The 19,371-nt window shown below is 35.2% G+C and overlaps 1 protein-coding gene across 2 annotated transcripts in view; it reads left to right on the forward strand.

The window, feature by feature from the left end:
* Nucleotides 1–19,371, forward strand: part of LOC100374680 (protein sidekick-1-like) — a 101,614-nt gene that overhangs the window by 71,434 nt on the left and 10,809 nt on the right. For both annotated transcript variants that reach the window (XM_085492194.1, XM_085492195.1), the window contains 2 exons: nt 9,649–9,748; nt 12,008–12,132. In XM_085492194.1, the coding sequence (XP_085348320.1) occupies nt 9,649–9,748; nt 12,008–12,132 (225 nt within the window). The remainder of the gene's footprint in view (nt 1–9,648; nt 9,749–12,007; nt 12,133–19,371) is intronic.

A 19,371-nucleotide genomic window follows, 5' to 3' on the forward strand; every position in this document is an offset into this window, starting at 1 on the left:
ATATCCCACTTTGTACTCTTCACGGTAAACCATAGGCTCTGAAATACTCGTAGATTTTTTTATTGAAAATACATGGAACAGAAGCCATGATGTTTTGATCGTGATAAAAGATCACCTTCCTAGGACCGCCCCCTGTTTAATAATTCATGAGATGACGTCATATTTACTGGGCATTGCCACGTGTTTTTACCAACCCCATCAAAACACTGGTATGAATGACGTGTTTCTGATTTATATATTCTAGAGCAGTTGTTCTGGTCCAACGATTTTACATAAAATGTCTATGTCTATACGTTAACTTTCAATTTCAATAGTCTAGAAAGTATGACAAAGCAGTAATTCCCGGCTTAACGCGCAAATATGCAAATTAGCCTTTTTCTCGTCTTCTATTTTTGGTGAATTCTTGGGTTTTAAATTAAAATAGCTGATAGACGCTTTGGCCATTTGCCTCGAAATTTTCACACATTATTGGCAAGGTGTTCAAAATGCGTCCGGACAGTTTATTACGGCGAGTGGAACAAAAATAACAAGTCCGCAATTAACATGGATATATAAATTATGCAAAAATAAAAAAGAATGAACTTTGAGGTCATGCTGTGCGACTTTGAAAGCCGTTAGAGAGATGAGTGGACGCATTTGAATTAGTAGTATACCAAGGTATCCAGTGATGTAATTTTACCCACAAACGGACTTGAAGTTTTTAAGCTAATTTTTTTTAAACCACTTTTGTCCAAAAAAGCATATTTTTGACCCAAAATCAAAAACGCATTCTGGATATTTAAAATAAAGACAAGTTTGTATAATAAGCTTTCAGAAAGTATATAACATGTTGGATATATAATACCATCTTCATTGTCTAATTACTCAATTAAAAAGCAAGCCAAATAAACTGCATCTCTACCTTAATAAACATGAACACAAATTAATTATAGTAATTTTAGTATCAAAAAACAAAGAAAGTTACTAAATGCTTCTTTTCAAGTTTGCATTATGAATGTATTGGATTAGTGTTTTCAGTAAATGTATATCTGATGCGTTGATAATTGTCTTGAATTTTTCTGTTTTGTCCATCTCATGTAAATTAGTAAATATTATGTTAAATTCATCATAAAGAGTCTTTCTTTCAGAAGAGTAAGCTTTACAAGATGTAATGAAGTGGATTTCATCCTCTAATACATTGCATGTTTTGCATAGTCTCTTGCAGAGTGGTGTTTTTGGACGAGTATGTCTTCCTACTTCAATCTGTAATTTGTGGCAACTAAGCCGTAATCTTGCTCGTGTTTCAACATCATGGAGTTTATTTAATTTAGTTAAATATGGTGCTTGTTTAATTTCATTGTTTATTTGCCTGTATGTCCGTAGTTTTGAGTTCTCTCTGTTATTGTCTTGATTCCATAGTTTATTGTAGTAGTCTTTAGATATCTGATATACCGGTAAATGGTTTTTATTAATGTTATCGATGTCAATGTTGTATGTTGTTTTGATGTTGTTGGATTTTTGCAGCCAAGAGTTAGGATAACACTGTTGTTCCAGCTCGTCATATGCAAATGTTATTGATCCACTCTTGGTGATGTGCTGATAATATTTTATGGCTCTTTGTTGTACTATGGATAAGAGTGGCAGTCTTCCTAATTCCATTCGACATCCGATGTTGCTGCTTTTGTTGTTTAGGGATAATATCTGGCGACAGAGTCTTAGGTGACATTTTTCAGTGTCTGTGTGGTCCCATTGTTGTATGTTTATATGTATTCCCCATATTTCTAAGCCATATAATAGTATAGGTTGTTGTATACCGTAGTATCAAATAGTTTGGTCTTCAATCTGATGTTGTTCTTGTTTTTTGGGTAGATTGTTGATAGATTACGTTCTGCTTTTTTTTTGCTTTATCTGCCAGTGTTTGTGTTGTTTTTGTCATGGTGCCATTGGAGTTGATGTTGATGCCCAGATATGTGAACTGATTTGTCTTCTGTAGTATTGTTTTGTTGTATGTGAAAAAAGTATTCTCTGATTTATGTCCGTTTTTTGTGAACGCCATTGTTTTTGTCTTTTCCGTGTTTACTGTCAAGCCCCATTACTCTGTGTATTGTTGTAGTGAGTTGATGTTTGCTTGGAGTCCAGACTTTGACTTTGAAAGCAGGGCTATATCATCAGCATACATCAGATTTGATATAGCTTTATTGTTGAGTTTTGGCATTATGGTCTGTGTTGAGGTTGAGGTCTTCTGATAGGTCATTTATAAATACATTGAAAAGTGTTGGGCTCAGGGGGCAGCCTTGTTTCACTCCATTTTATAATTGGAATAGTGGCGAGATTTTTCCATCCAGTTTGACTTGGAATTGCATGCTGCTGTACATGTCTTTAATGATGTTGTACATTGGGCCACTTATGTTGTGTTTTTGTAGTTTGTACAGGAGTCCATCTTGCCATACTGTATCAAAACATTTCTTGAGATCTATGAAACATGCATACAGATTTTTGTTCCTTGATTGATACTTTTTAATCAGTGTGTGTATTGTTAATATGTGGTCTATAGTTCTGTGTCCTTTTCTGAATCCTGCTTGTTTTTTGTGTATGATGTTCTGTTTCTCTAGAAAGTTGATAAGTCTTGTATTTAGAATAATTGCGAATATTTTGCCTATATTGCTGCTAGTTGAAATGCCACGTTAATTTGATGGATCTAATGCATTGCCTTTCTAATGAATAGGTGTTATTGTATTGATGTTCCAAAGCTGTGGGTAATCTTCAGTAGTAAGTACACGGTTGTATAATAATTGTAGAGCTTGACTCAGCAGTGGGCTACCATATTTCAACATCTCTGGTGGTATTCCATCTATGCAAGATGATTTTCTATTCTTTAGTTTTCTTAATACGGTAGTGATTTCATGTAATGTTATTTTCTTGTTTAGGTATTCGTTTGTTTTCTTCATGTTTTCGATGTTTCTTAGTGCTGTATTTATCTCTTCTTGTCTGATCTTTGAAGTGTTTGAATTGGTGCTGATAGATTTAAAGTGGTTTATCCATTCTGTATATGGTATTTCTGATACATGTTTACTACCGTTATTTTTGATGTTTTGTTTTGTGTAGTCATGTATTGTCTGCCACAGTTCTTGTTGTGTTGTAGTCTCATTTTAATAGGTTGTTGATTTTATTTTGAAAGGTAATCCATTTCTGTTGCTTAAGTTGCTTCACATATTTTTTGAAGATTTTCTTTTTCATGTGGTATTGGGTCCTGATTCCAGTATTATATGGATCTTTTCTCATCTGTTTTGATATATTGATAAGTTCTTTCTTCATTATATTGCATTGCCTGTCATTGTTTTTCTTATTACTGGCGTGTGTTTTCTTAATTTTTCTTGGTTTTGATTTTGTAATGAGGCAATTCCTTGCTATCTTGTCTATCATTTCCTGAAAATCGGTGGCGATGTCTTGAGATGAGTGATTGGAGTAGTCTTTCTTTATGAAGTTGTTGATTATATGTTGTCCTTCTCCTGTTTGTAGGTATATTTTATATATTTCTTTATTTTCTGTTGACCACTTGTAATGTCCAGGCATTAAAGGTAAGGTGTTGTTTATATTTTTGTGCGTTTCTTTGTAGATTGGTATATGTAGTTTTATGGTGGTTGATATTTGGCAGTGATCAAGACCTGGTAAAAGTGGATTTACTTTAAAGTTCATAACATTTTGTATTAATGTTTGGTCGATTATAGTATAATTCACAGTGCTAGCTCCATTCCATTCATAGCAAGTTAACTGGCCTGAACTATCTCCAATTGTTCGGCCATTTAGGATGAGCAGCTGTTGTGTTTTGCAGATATTTATAAGTTCCTCTCCAAAATTGTTTTTCCTTTTATCCATATTATGTCTTTGTTTGGCGTGTATGTCAGAAACATAGTAGTTTGGTATTGGTAGCAGATTGTTGTCTTTGTCATCATCTTCAATGTAGTCTGCTAGATTGGCTGTTCTGGCATATACTAGTACTGGTACTACCATGGATTGGTACCTTCCATGGTACTACCAACTCTAACCATGTTCCCATTTGGTGACGCATGTCAAGCTATAAATGGGCATCAATACTCATTTCGCCCAATATTTCGCTTGTTACCTTGCCCGTACCATCAAAGATGGAAGGGAAAGGTATATTAAGGGAAAAATTTTGTCCGGCGTTGTCGTTGTCGTCGTCGTCGTTGTTGTTGTCGTCGTTAATAATTGTTATTGTGTGCATAATAACTTTACTAATTCTATTCCAAACTTTATCAAACTTGGTCACCTTATTCATCAGTATAAAGTCTTCCCTGAGTTTGAACAACAGATGTCCTGTATGCAAATATCATGCAAAAATTGAGAAAATCTGATAAAATATTTTGACTGTTTCTACTTGACTGATCACTGGTGATACACATCAAAGGTCACTGATCTCAGTGGAAATATGCATTGTTGTATGTGTTCAATGAAGCAAATGATTTATCTTGTAATAATATCCTTGGTAATGTATCTCAGAATCCCATACTGGGTTTCAAAACCAACTCATGGAGAGATTGCACAGTCGGATACACATTTGCAAACCTACCAATAAAATCTTAAGCACTGCTATGAACTGGGTGCCAAACTTTGATCAAGATCTGAAGCTAATAGAAAATCTGTTTAGTCAAAAGTTATCAAATCAAAAACAATACATAAAAAATACATTAAAAGCAAAACATTTCATCCACATTTTAAAAAGAAAATTATTCTAAAATATATGTATTCTGTATTTGACAAACAGTTCATTCGACAAATGAAAACTCACAGGAATATGTTTCAGCTATTAGAACAGAATGATAGAGTTTATATAATACTAGTTTAAAAACGCACTTCAGAGATTGCAGTGTTTGAAGATGTAGTTTCTCAGGAGGCAACAGTACTGTTGACTTCTCCCTCCACTGGACACCAACTATTTAAGTTGATTTGCATACAAAGCAGAGCTTGCAACATGATAGCTATTCATAAAGGGTGTTTTTTTTACTTTTCATATAATACAGTAGTCACACAATGAGGCAGTTCATATTTGTCTCAGTGAATCATTCATTTTTGACAGACACCTGTACAAAATACTTGAACTAAAGCCAGCTAAATTTTTCTGTTATCTTGCATGTTTTATGAATCTATTCACATCTAAATGGAGCACTTTTTTTTGCAATGAGACATTTGTTTTTATTCTAAATATCTCAATTACTTTCAATAAAGCTGGAAATTATGTTCCTTAAAATAATGAAACAAATAAGGCACCAATGTTTTTGTAAGATATTTACATCTTTTAAGGACATTCGGTAGACTGATTCCCCACTGTTGGTTCAACCCCAAAACTTGTTTGTATTCAAAATTAATTATGACAATGCATATTTATATTGAAACAAACTATGATAAAGGGAATTATATTATATAACAAAGGGCAAGGTCACCAGAGTTCAACTATGTTATAACATTTTAATCAACAGCACATCGCTTAATTTCCGACCGGAAAAACGACCATGTTTTTATCCCTTTTTTTTCTCACTCGCTTATTTAAAAACACTGACCGCTTGTTCAAACACTGAACACTGGCATATGAGTTGTCAAAATGATTGTTTTAGTGCTAAAGTTTGAGGATTCAACGAGTATTAACCATTATTTAATTTCGAACGACACTTCCAAACCACCATACACGTACTTTGTTTCGCTCGCGAACGTAACTTGGACTGTGTTCCGTTTGAATCCAGGGCGGCTACCTCGTTTCAACAATATGATTATCGAGACAATTACGTGATACAGGCAATGCTAACTCCTTAGGGCAGAGAGCAGAGACACCAGGAACATATTGATGCCACGGCCATGTATTTAAAATGCCAGAGTGCGGACGGGCGATATTTCTGGGTTCGCGCGCTCGAAAAATTAAGCGGAAATTATTCAACATGCGGTCTTTTGTAAAAATACGATCGGCCAAGATCTATATTATTCTGAAGCACGTCAGAGACAGACAAAATGCAGTTTTAAATATTGACACCGTTCGTATTTTTTAAATGAGTCAAAAAATAAATAAATTGTATGCTGCTTAAGCGATGATCGATCGAAACAGACTCATTTTGCAAGTTTTAACGGCTACGTTCTGCTGAAGATATAAGACTAAACTCCCTCGCGTGTCCGCGCGTTAAGTAGTAGGACCGTTCATGGGTTGTCCAATCAGTACTGTTGTATCGTCTATATCGTCAACCGAACGTTACTATCCGGACCTGCTCGTCGATTATTATTGCAAATGTAATTTCTTTCTCCCTGGTCAATGAATCCACAATCAATTGGGTATAGGTACGTTATTTTAGAATGATTTTCATTTGGTTTCACGTGATAGTTAATCTGATTTATCATATAGCATCACAAACAGGAAGTCCTCGGCATGGGTCACAGTACTAGTATACCCCGGACCACTCGTTTTGATGAATGGTCTGGGTGTGGCTTGTGGGTAAGAATAGAAAATGAATTTCGGTGAGGTTGTGATTATTTGGATTTTTGAGAACGGATTTTTACTATTGAAATGAAATTATCACGTCTAGGGGTGAATTGTTAATAGGTGAAGTGATGTTAAAAACATAAGTAGTTCATCTGCTTGCGTACACCGCAACAACAAAGGTTTATTTTCTAGCACATATCCCCAGTCAAGAAGGTGACGTTTGGACGTAACCCCGGAGTTAAACCATAGACAATATAGTAGGAAGGACAAGCAACTCCAGCGCTTCTATTGTAGCAGGGTAGGCTGGAAATAAGTTAAGCTGATTTAAACTAACCGTTAACATAAACTAAATGTTTATTTCGATTTTTCGTTAAGGTAGAGATGCAGTTTACCTTACAGGTATTATAATTAGTTAATTAGGCAACCAAGATGACCTCCCTTGTCCACAAAACTATATATTTTTGGAAAGCTTATTGTATAAATTAAAAATTTTGGTAAGTGTTTGTTTTTTTGGACACTGTAGTTTGAAGTGTTGGTCAAAAGTGATTTAAAAAAAATTAGCTTCTAAATCATGCTTCTGTTTCCTGTCAAAATTGGTTTACGGGTACAACTGTTTACTATGAAGAAAGTGCCGTCTTGAAAACTTTGTTTTTAGGCGGCGAGAGTCGTGAACTCTCGCGAAATGCGGTATTCTAAATGATCACGAGTTCCCGTGTGTAGATGATTTGCTCGATGTTTTTTTTTTTTCGGATTTGATGACAGTGGAAATGATAGTGCAGAAGATCCAAACGCAGTAGACACAGCAATTTTCTTCGTGGGGCGACCGCTGCCGCTGCCACTGTGTATGTATGCTATTGAATAATAAATCAAGGTTGAGTTGTAATTTTCACGACGTGTCTGTTTCAGTTTCACTGCTAAGAAGATCGACCCCCCCCCCACACACACACATACGCGGGTCATAGATTGGAGTTAATTCATATCGTTTTCTAACGAAACTAAACTAAACGGTCCTTTTTAAAGCCACCATTATCTTCCCAAAAGAGTGATACCGTACCAAAAATTACATAATTTAATTATATTCACACAGAAGTAATAAACTGTCACACATACTCGCCACGACTGACAAATTACTTTGTGTGGAGTATAAACAAGGAAAAAATATTTCTGCGTGTTTTTTTCCGTGTCCCTAAATCTTTTGAATGAAATAAAAAAAAACACTGATGCACGCATGTCAATGTTACTATAGTAGTCTGAGATGTTATGACTTAAGGTTAGGAGTACTTTAGGGTCAACTACTAGTATCTTATTCCGGGATCACAAAGGCTAATTGATATACAGAAAAATACAATATTTTAGCTGGAAATAATTTTCGCTGTTATTTCCCCCAATCACTAACGCGAACGCACACACATATGCTATTTCCATAAATTGAATACGTTGGCAACGGAAGGGACAAGTTTAAATCATATTTGTATTAACACAACTTGAAAGCAACAGTCTCACAATAAATATATGTTCATCAATTATCAAACTAAACATTCAATGAAGCGGACTGTTAAACAGCTAAACAGTTCACCACCACGATTATGGTGAATTGGCGAGTTTTCAACGAAGACGACTGGACGTCTCCGGTCATGAGCTGGCTGGTTCGAATTTATCCACTTTTACAGTGATGAATATTGCGTTCGAATTGAGTTACTAGTAATTACAAGCCTGATTTACATTTTTCTTGTTGTGTTTTTGTCAAGGTATTACATATAAGTGCGTTGGGGAATGGCATAATTATATTGCCTGAGTGAAAGAGGCTGGTGAGACTGTATCACAATGTGTAATATTTATTTCCAACGCGTGTGGTCGACGCCTCTGATTGAGTTTATTTTGTATTTTTATTTTCGAAATGTATCACTGGCTGCGTTTTTTTGTTATGTCTCGCAACTGAACGCCCAAGCTGACCTTGTTTTGGCTGTAAGTATCCTATTCACTAAAAAAAGTTCCCCTGTCCATTTTTTAAAGAAATCTGCCCTGCCCACTGGGGGGGGGGGGGTACTGATATTTCCACCCCCTACAAAAATAGAAAAAATCCCCTGCCCTCAACAAAAATCCCTTGGACCAGCTTTTCCGATGAGGGGAGGAGGCGTTATCGGCCGGTATCTAGTGTATTAGAAATAGACAAGGAATAAAGGCTCCAGCCAGCTCACATTTTTAAACTGGAAAAAATAGGCGAAAAGAATGAAAAATAAAATCTATAAAAAAAATACCAGCTTGAAGAATATTAGTTGCTCTTTCAAATTTCGCTAGTTCACGACACGGTAACGAGTCTTGTGAACGGTTCTTAGCACATTCTGGTCATCATATAATGATCAAGTCCGATCATCTCTCGCGAATTTCGCTAGGAGCGCGTCTTGTCAACAACGCTTTATCGAAGGCGGCCCGGGACTATGGATTGAATGTATAGACGAAAGCGGGATCAGCTAATGTAGGTCAGGTAATCGAATGTTGAGGTAATCGCAAGTGAAGCTAACCGAATGTTGAGGTAATCACAAGTCAAGCGAACCGAATGTCAGAACATTTGGACGTGAAAATAACCGAATCTTATGACAATTGAATGTCAAGATAATGTCAAAATAACGACACAATTGTAATAGTATGAAACAATGACAAAATAATATTGTAACAATTACACAATAATGAAATAATTAAGAAATAAAGTTGGAATAATGGCAATACGATGCTGCAGTAATAACACACTAATGGAATAATCACAAAATAATGTTTAAATAAAGACCAAATAATGACCAAATAATAACCAAACAAGTTTCCAAATAAAGAGCAAACAACTAAACAATGTTCAAATAATGACACCAAGCCATTTTTGGCGGTATTCTCACCCCATACTTTCATTGTGTAGTCCAATTCATTTTTCCACCAAAAGTATTTTTTTCTGCCAAAATTGTGCTTGTGATTTATTGCTGTACTATTTGCTGTAACTTGTACAATTCATGTCATTCTATAAGGCACTGTGAGATCAATATAGTAGATGTATTATTAAAGGTAAAATATGTTATAATACAAGTATTAAGACTTATCCCACCATGTCCTTAATGATGTCCTTGGTGACAAATAGTCATTTATTCATTATTTAATATCAAGATTTTTATATGACCTGTTTTGTGTTTGTATTTATAAAGGTGTGTCCCCCACTAGTATACCCAGTGAAACCACAGCAAAGAATGACAACTCTGCTGGTGCTAGTTCTGGTATCACTGCAGACTGGTGGACGATTCCTAAGTAAGTATCTTTCTACTCTATATATTTTATGCCTTGCATACGACTATATCGTGTTTATATATTCTGGGTAGGGGAGGGTAGTTCAGTTCAGCAATGTACATTGAAGGAAATTTTTAAAACATCAACTGTGACTCAATTTTTCCTATATATTTTGGCTATTTGTAAAGGATAGATAATGTGTTAGTTTCAAAGTATATGACGCTTACAGCAACCACTTTGGTTTGTACGTACATTTCACTTTTATAAGATCGGTAAAAAAACGCTATAAATGTAATTCTAAACGACAAGGTTGTAAAAATGTATGGAAATCTGAGGAACAAAATAGTACATGGCGACCTTTGTACACAATGCAGAGGATACACCTTTATAGTGTGTACAAGCCTCCCTTAGGGGTTCAATGTCATGATGCATTAGTCTCTTGTTATTTCTTTTCACTTCACTTCATTTGAATCTATTTAGTCTCAAATTTGGATGACAAAAGTGGAAATGGATCCTCAGATTTCAGTGTTATATATTGAAATGTATTCAATGCAGGAAACATAGTAGGGGTTATGGATGAACCGATTGTATCGTAATATTCAAATAGCCAAAAGCCGGTATCTAGTTTTGATTCTTAATTGGTTTGGCCTAAAGCTGATATGTTCAAGTCACTTTCATGATACAATAGAATTCTGAATGTGAAATGCATTTTGATTTCAACTATTACCAGATTCTGCCTATCCAAAAAATCATTCTCAGCAATTTCACAGCTGGTGGGCCCTTATTTGGGGTTAAAAATTTAAAAAACTGATCATTAAATATTTTTGGGGGACTTTTATTTTCATTGAAAAATCCGCCTACGCCGACTTTCAACGCCGGCAGTTGGACCATCCAAAACGAAAGATACTATTGCAGAAGCTAAAATTTCATTACAGTGTCACCCTGCGCATCTTTCTAAAAAAAAAATCACATTATAAATCTCGTACGCCAAATACATATATATTTTTTTTTCACAACTGCATTAGCAAATGATGGCGGAAGCGCAATCCGGTCATGTGGCGTTTCACAATTGTTGATTATTACCAAGTAATGATTATAATAACGTGCAAACAATAAATTTGATGAATTGTTATAAAATGCAAATAAATTTCAACTTATTTCATCGTAAGCAAATGATTCCGGTCGCATTTTAAATGCTCGATGCTGTAGAAATGAATATCCACCATGTTTTGACCTAGACGTTGTTCTTTGACCTGACAAGTCAAATTGCTAATTAACTAATCAAAACGATGGATGATGTCAACATGTTCATATGTTAATGTTATTGAGCGCAGCACCGAAGAGATTTGCCGATGTTGTTGTACGATCTTTTGGCTTGGATTTTTATGGGAAAGTGACATGATTTGTTCTTAAATAAAAAAATTAATTGTTTTCAAAATTAAATTGAGCATTTGAAGAATAATTTAATATTGTTTACAGTGATAACTGCTCATTGTCGAAACAAAGCTTATACTCATTCACGCTAGTCACAATAAACATCATACTCTTGAAATGGTGTCAATGACTACGGTGAAACTTTTATGCATCAGAAAAGATTAAAATAACACTTTAAAAACTGACGAAAAATCAGGTGATTTCTTGGTCCCAATTTATTTTTTTAAAAACCCAAACTGTCGTTTAACGACCCAGGGCAAATTTACGGCAGAATCCAGTATTATAATGGCTCTCATTTTAAAAAAAATACCTAATTTTAACAATATATTGGTATAAATCATTATATGTTGTCATAGTAATAGCAACTAGAGTGTCTAAACCAAACCAAAATAGTCAAATATTTCAATAAGTCAATTTCAATGAGTATTTTTTGGAAATGCTGGCCCAGAAATTCATAATTTTTGTTCTTTGTGAATTTGATGATAATCTCATTCAAACCTTTTCAAGTGCTCACTGAATTCTGTGATATCATTGGTTAGAAATTTATTGGATCAATGTGCGTGTGAAAATGAGTCTGCCATACTTAGATATCAAAGTCACAAACAATGATCTAAATGTTTTATAAAAAGAAGCAAAGTCTGTCAATACTTGCACATCATATTGAGAAAAAATCAATTTAAAAAGTATGTTTTATGAAATTGCTCATGATCTCTTAGGTTTCCATGGCTACTGTACTTGAAATTCTCAAGTATAGTTGAATTAAAAACCTTTATATAGTATCTTGTTACATGAGCATTACATTTCATGAGGCTTTTTTGAGGATGATACCTTATGATTTGCTTGCAGGAAAGATATGCCTGTCTTCATTGGAGCAATGGTAGCTATAGCGCTGAGTTGTTTAGGAGTTCTTCTTTTTGGATGTTGGTATTGCCGTCATAAGAAGAAGAAATCTAAAACACGACAGGCTTACTGTAAGTAAAATAATTTGTATAGAACAACAAGATTCTGGAATGAAACTTTCATTGTCAGGTTTCCAGGAATACCTGGTAGTGATAAATTCGTATAATAAATTTAATATTTTTCTAAAATGTGTAATCCGAGTTTGATAGGATAAGCTTTGATTTATACATTTTCTTTTGCCAATGTGTAAATGCCAAAATTACAGGTAAACAAAACATTTTCAAGGAAGGATTGCATGAATTTGGAACTAGCATTCAAATTTCATTCAAAGGTAGATGAAGGTATGCACCTACTGCAGGATTATTTTTCAGCCATCCCCACTTGTGTGTTCTTGTATTCAATCCCGTAGATGTGAATTCCATACATGCACAGAGTACATGCATACAGTGGAATTTCAATTGAATCTACTTTGCATCCATGCTTATGAAAGTTGCATCCTTATCACTTGCATTTATTATCTGCCTTTGCTTGAAAGCATGGTTCAGTCAATGCTTTGATCTGAGATCTCTTCCATAGAACCTGACTATCCAAGAATTGGTTGTAAAAGTCCCGATAAAAACAAATGTTAATATCTACAGTATGGGGAGATTGGAAAAAAAAAGAAATATTAGTGTCCATATGGTAGTGTTTGACTCGTTTGTCAACCAATGTAAATAGCTCTCTCAAACACCACAATGAAGTTTATGTACTGTAAAATACTTTATTTTCGCATGGACTTCATTTTTGCTAAAGGAATGATTCAGTGAAAATAAAATCCAGTAAATATATACCTTTTTTCCTATATTTCACATTCAAAATTCAGTGAAAATAAATTCCATACAAAACACCTAAAAGTCTTTTCAGCAAAAATTAATTCTAGCTAAAATAATTTTTTTCACAGTATGTTAATACATCATTTTCTGAAAGCCTCTATGGAAAGCCAAAGTAAATAGGAAAAAACAGCAATAGCAGGCGATTTGTTTAAACATATACCTGTCTGATACAAACTGCACAGAATGTCACTGTCAATATCATTAATGAGTAATTAGTCTGACATTAGTTGTAAAAAAGTGTTTTTTCCAAATCAGAAATGATTTGCTATTGACAAATGGTGGAAGGTTAGTCCCCTGGCTTACATTTTTTCTGTCTCTTTTCTGATGTCATTTCCTTTGCCTAGAGGCTCACGGGATAATAATAATTGTAGAATTTATCAATCTTAATAATAAGAAAGTCAGAAACAGAAAGGCTGGTAATTTGCATCAAATTGATACTTGCATTATTTAGAGACATATGTGTGCATTAATATTAGACATTAACAAACCATGACAACTTTAATCGTGAAGTAGCATATTTCCTACCTTCACAAACAATAGTACAAAGTAATAAGCAATCATTAAAGAGTATCAATGTGTTATTAAAGCAGCACATTCTATGTATACATTGCATATAAAAGACATTATTATACATCTGTCGCCGTAACGTCATAAGATACAGCGTGCCATAATTTTGCGTTATTTTACGCGGTATTTTCATCTCACCATATAAGGAAATGCATATTCCAAATATGGAATGATTATGCGCATAAGCGTCCTCTAATATTAAAAACAAACATGGCTGCCACCAGGGTTTGACCGGACTCCATACAAAGAAGTTTGCTGATTCTGTTCTAAACTTTTTGGATTTTGGCATTCCCATGATGCATCCTTGGATGGAAAAGATGTATAATAATAAGATTATTACGAAAATACCTCGACATATGCACTCAGACAGTATGCCGTCGCATCGATACTCCAGCTGTACTGTCTTCGTGCATACTTTGAAGTATTCTCGTATTATTATATTATCTAGCACTAAAAACGGTACAATTTATCGTTCCATAAAAAGTTGCACTCGTCCCAAAATGTATCACACTCATTTGAGCACTGTATGGGTTAAATTACATCATCAACATTGATGTGTTAATGATATTGACGTACTATTCAAACACATTGCTTTGTTTATTTAGATGCAGAAGCACTGTAGCATGCTGCGGTTAAAATCCCTTCACTGAAAACGAACCTTCGCACATCCCAGAAAGTTGTTCAATGGCATTTTGGGTTATAATCTCTCTTCAAATTATAGTCAAAGTATGACCTTTGACAGCTTATATGTCAGATTAGAACACCAACTCACAGTTTGACCTTTGACAGCTTATATGTCAGATTAAAACACCAACTCACAGTTTGACCTTTGACAGCTCACATGTCAGATTAGAACACCAACTCAGTTTGACCTTTGACAGCTTACATGTCAGATTAGAACACCAACTCAGTTTGACCTTTGACAGCTTACATGTCAGATTAGAGCACCAACTCACAGTTTGACCTTTGACAGCTTATATGTCAGATTAGAACACCAAGTCAAGTATGACCTTTGACAGCTTATATGTCAGATTAGAACACCAAGTGAGTATGACCTTTGACAGCTTATATGTCAGATTAGAACACCAAGTGAGTATGACCTTTGACAGCTTATATGTCAGATTAGAACACCAAGTCAGTATGACCTTTGACAGCTTATGTGTCAGATTAGAACACCAAGTCAAGTATGACCTTTGACAGCTTTTATGTCAGATAAGAACACCAAGTCAAGTATGACCTTTGACAGCTTATGTGTCAGATTAGAACACCAAGTCAAGTATGATCTTTGACAGCTTATGTGTCAGATTAGAACACCAAGTCAGTATGACCTTTGACAGCTTATATGTCAGATTAGAACACCAAGTGAGTATGACCTTTGACAGCTTATATGTCAGATTAGAACACCAAGTGAGTATGACCTTTGACAGCTTATATGTCAGATTAGAACACAAAGTCAAGTATGACCTTTGACAGCTTATATGTCAGATTAGAACACCAAGTGAGTATGACCTTTTACAGCCTATATGTCAGATTAGAACACCAACTCACATTTTGACCTTTTACAGCTTATATGTCAGATTAGAACACCAAGTGAGTATGACCTTTGACAGCTTATATGTCAGATTCGAACACCAAGTGAGTATGACCTTTGACAGCTTATATGTCAGATTAGAACACCAAGTCAAGTATGATCTTTGACAGCTTATATGTCAGATTAGAACACCAAGTCAGTATGACCTTTGACAGCTTATGTGTCAGATTAGAACACCAAGTCAAGTATGATCTTTGACAGCTTATATGTCAGATTAGAACACCAAGTGAGTATGACCTTTTACAGCCTATATGTCAGATTAGAACACCAAGTCAGTATGACCTTTGACAGCTATGTGTCAGATTAGAACACCAAGTCAAGTATGACCTTTGACAGCTTATATGTCTGATTAGAACACCAAGTCAGTATGACCTTTGACAGCTTATATGTCAGATTAGAACACCAAGTCAAGTATGACCTTTGACAGCTTATATGTCAGATTAGAACACCAAGTCAGTATGACCTTTGACAGCTTATATGTCAAATTAGAACACCAAGTCAGTATGACCTTTGACAGCTTATATGTCAGATTAGAACATCAAGTCAAGTATGACCTTTGACAGCTTATGTGTCAGATTAGAACACCAAGTCAAGTATATCTTTGACAGCTTATGTGTCAGATTAGAACACCAAGTCAGTATGACCTTTGACAGCTTATATGTCAGATTAGAACACCAAGTGAGTATGACCTTTGACAGCTTATATGTCAGATTAGAACACCAAGTCAAGTATGACCTTTGACAGCTTATATGTCAGATTATAACACCAAGTGAGTATGACCTTTTACAGCCTATATGTCAGATTAGAACACCAACTCACATTTTGACCTTTCACAGCTTATATGTCAGATTAGAACACCAAGTGAGTATGACCTTTTACAGCCTATATGTCAGATTAGAACACCAAGTCAGTATGACCTTTGACAGCTATGTGTCAGATTAGAACACCAAGTCAAGTATGACCTTTGACAGCTTATATGTCTGATTAGAACACCAAGTGAGTATGACCTTTGACAGCTTATGTGTCAGATTAGAACACCAAGTCAAGTATGACCTTTGACAGCTTATATGTCAGATTAGAACACCAAGTCAAGTATGACCTTTGACAGCTTATATGTCAGATTAGAACACCAAGTCAAGTATGACCTTTGACAGCTTATATGTCAGATTAGAACACCAAGTGAGTATGACCTTTTACAGCCTATATGTCAGATTAGAACACCAACTCACATTTTGACCTTTTACAGCTTATATGTCAGATTAGAACACCAAGTGAGTATGACCTTTGACAGCTTATATGTCAGATTAGAACACCAAGTGAGTATGACCTTTTACAGCTTATATGTCGGATTAGAACACCAAGTCAGTATGACCTTTGACAGCTTATATGTCAAATTAGAACACCAAGTCAGTATGACCTTTGACAGCTTATGTGTCAGATTAGAACACCAAGTCAAGTATGATCTTTGACAGCTTATATGTCAGATTAGAACACCAAGTGAGTATGACCTTTTACAGCCTATATGTCAGATTAGAACACCAAGTCAGTATGACCTTTGACAGCTTATGTGTCAGATTAGAACACCAAGTGAGTATGACCTTTGACAGCTTATATGTCAGATTAGAACACCAAGTGAGTATGACCTTTGACAGCTTATATGTCAGATTAGAACACCAAGTCAAGTATGACCTTTGACAGCTTATATGTCAGATTATAACACCAAGTGAGTATGACCTTTTACAGCCTATATGTCAGATTAGAACACCAACTCACATTTTGACCTTTTACAGCTTATATGTCAGATTAGAACACCAAGTGAGTATGACCTTTTACAGCCTATATGTCAGATTAGAACACCAAGTCAGTATGACCTTTGACAGCTATGTGTCAGATTAGAACACCAAGTCAAGTATGACCTTTGACAGCTTATATGTCTGATTAGAACACCAAGTGAGTATGACCTTTGACAGCTTATGTGTCAGATTAGAACACCAAGTCAAGTATGACCTTTGACAGCTTATATGTCAGATTAGAACACCAAGTCAAGTATGACCTTTGACAGCTTATATGTCAGATTAGAACACCAAGTCAAGTATGACCTTTGACAGCTTATATGTCAGATTAGAACACCAAGTGAGTATGACCTTTTACAGCCTATATGTCAGATTAGAACACCAACTCACATTTTGACCTTTTACAGCTTATATGTCAGATTAGAACACCAAGTGAGTATGACCTTTGACAGCTTATATGTCAGATTAGAACACCAAGTGAGTATGACCTTTTACAGCTTATATGTCGGATTAGAACACCAAGTCAGTATGACCTTTGACAGCTTATATGTCAAATTAGAACACCAAGTCAGTATGACCTTTGACAGCTTATGTGTCAGATTAGAACACCAAGTCAAGTATGATCTTTGACAGCTTATATGTCAGATTAGAACACCAAGTGAGTATGACCTTTTACAGCCTATATGTCAGATTAGAACACCAAGTCAGTATGACCTTTGACAGCTTATGTGTCAGATTAGAACACCAAGTCAAGTATGACCTTTGACAGCTTATATGTCAGATTAGAACACCAAGTGAGTATGACCTTTGACAGCTTATATGTCTGATTAGAACACCAAGTCAGTATGACCTTTGACAGCTTATATGTCAGATTAGAACACCAAGTCAAGTATGACCTTTGACAGCTTATATGTCAGATTAGAACACCAAGTGAGTATGACCTTTGACAGCTTATATGTCTGATTAGAACACCAAGTCAGTATGACCTTTGACAGCTTATATGTCAGATTAGAACACCAAGTCAAGTATGACCTTTGACAGCTTATATGTCAGATTAGAACACCAACCCACAGTTTGACCTTTGACAGCTTACATGTCAGATTAGAACACCAACTCACAGTTTGACCTTTGACAGCTTACATCGCAGATTAAAACAACAGCTCACAGTTAGAATCTTGGTACATTCTGTCACATGTTAACCCCAGTATGTTTGCTATATATAAGTTGCTGAATTTTTGTTTTTTTATTTATTTTCTTTTACATCACTAGATGCTCATCTGTGGAGAACACCTTCTGCCTATATGTGACATCATCACCATTCACATTATATGTTTCCCATTCTCTCTTTATGTCTTAGAAACCCTGCACTACTCAATGATATATTCACTCACATATTTGCATATACGTGTAAGTCACTTATAATGGGGTATATATTTGTAGTGTATTTTTATTACACTACAGACCAGAGTTTATATGTGACTTATACAATACTATCCCTTGTAGTTTCCCCACTGCTAGCATAATTGGGCTGTTTTTCCATCCAATATACCATGATAACATACCACCTAATAAGAATACACAGATCTTTTGCTGAATGTTTTTCATTTTGTGATGTCATTCCTCATTTTGTGATGTCATTTTCAATTTTGTGATGTCATCACTAATTTTTGTGATCTTGTAGTCCCTGTTTCGGACAGAATAGTGAAAATTTGTTTGTGTCTGCTTTGTGATCATAAACCTAGAAAACCTGACAGCATTACCTTGATTTGAGCTGGCCAAACTGGTTTGAGCCAGCTTAGCTGGTTTCAGCTTAGTAAAACTGGTTTGAGCTGGCCAAACTGTTTTTTACAGACTGGACCTAACATTAGTATATAATATTGTGCAGCAAATTGTAATGCATGTTAATTTTCCTGCTGTTTATTGTAATTTAGTAGGCTTTGCACAGTTAGGCACATCATCCCCAATTAGTCATTGCATAGTTAGGCAGGTTATTCCCAATTTGCATATTTTCACGTTTTATGACCAGCAATTTACAGATAATTGCATGTTAATAGTCGTCCCTCCCATTACCCATGTCTTAAGGATACTGTTATCTATAATAGCAGAAAGAGAAAATGTGACTCCTTTTTTGATCCTGATCGGTGAAACAAATTGCACCAGTCATAGATAGATACAAAGTCTGGTTTATATGCCACGTTAAGGTAATGTATTCACTTTTAAATCTCCCATATTCATATTTTGGTTACTTAATTCATGGACCTCCATGTTTATTTCAACATAATTCAAAAGATAATCGGTTGCCTGACTGTGTGTGTGTGTGTCTGGCTGTGCATGTATTGTACCAACTGTCACACGCAACGTAATATTACCGTAATTGGTATAGTACAGGTGTGATGGTTCAAATACTAAAATGGCAACAGTAACAGAAAGACTTCCCTGGCGGCGATGATAAAATACGAACGTCTGCAAACATCAAGTACAATAACG

The sequence above is a fragment of the Saccoglossus kowalevskii genome, chromosome 17, assembly GCF_978046115.1.
Source record: "Saccoglossus kowalevskii chromosome 17, keSacKowa6.1, whole genome shotgun sequence".
NCBI lineage: Eukaryota > Metazoa > Hemichordata > Enteropneusta > Harrimaniidae > Saccoglossus > Saccoglossus kowalevskii.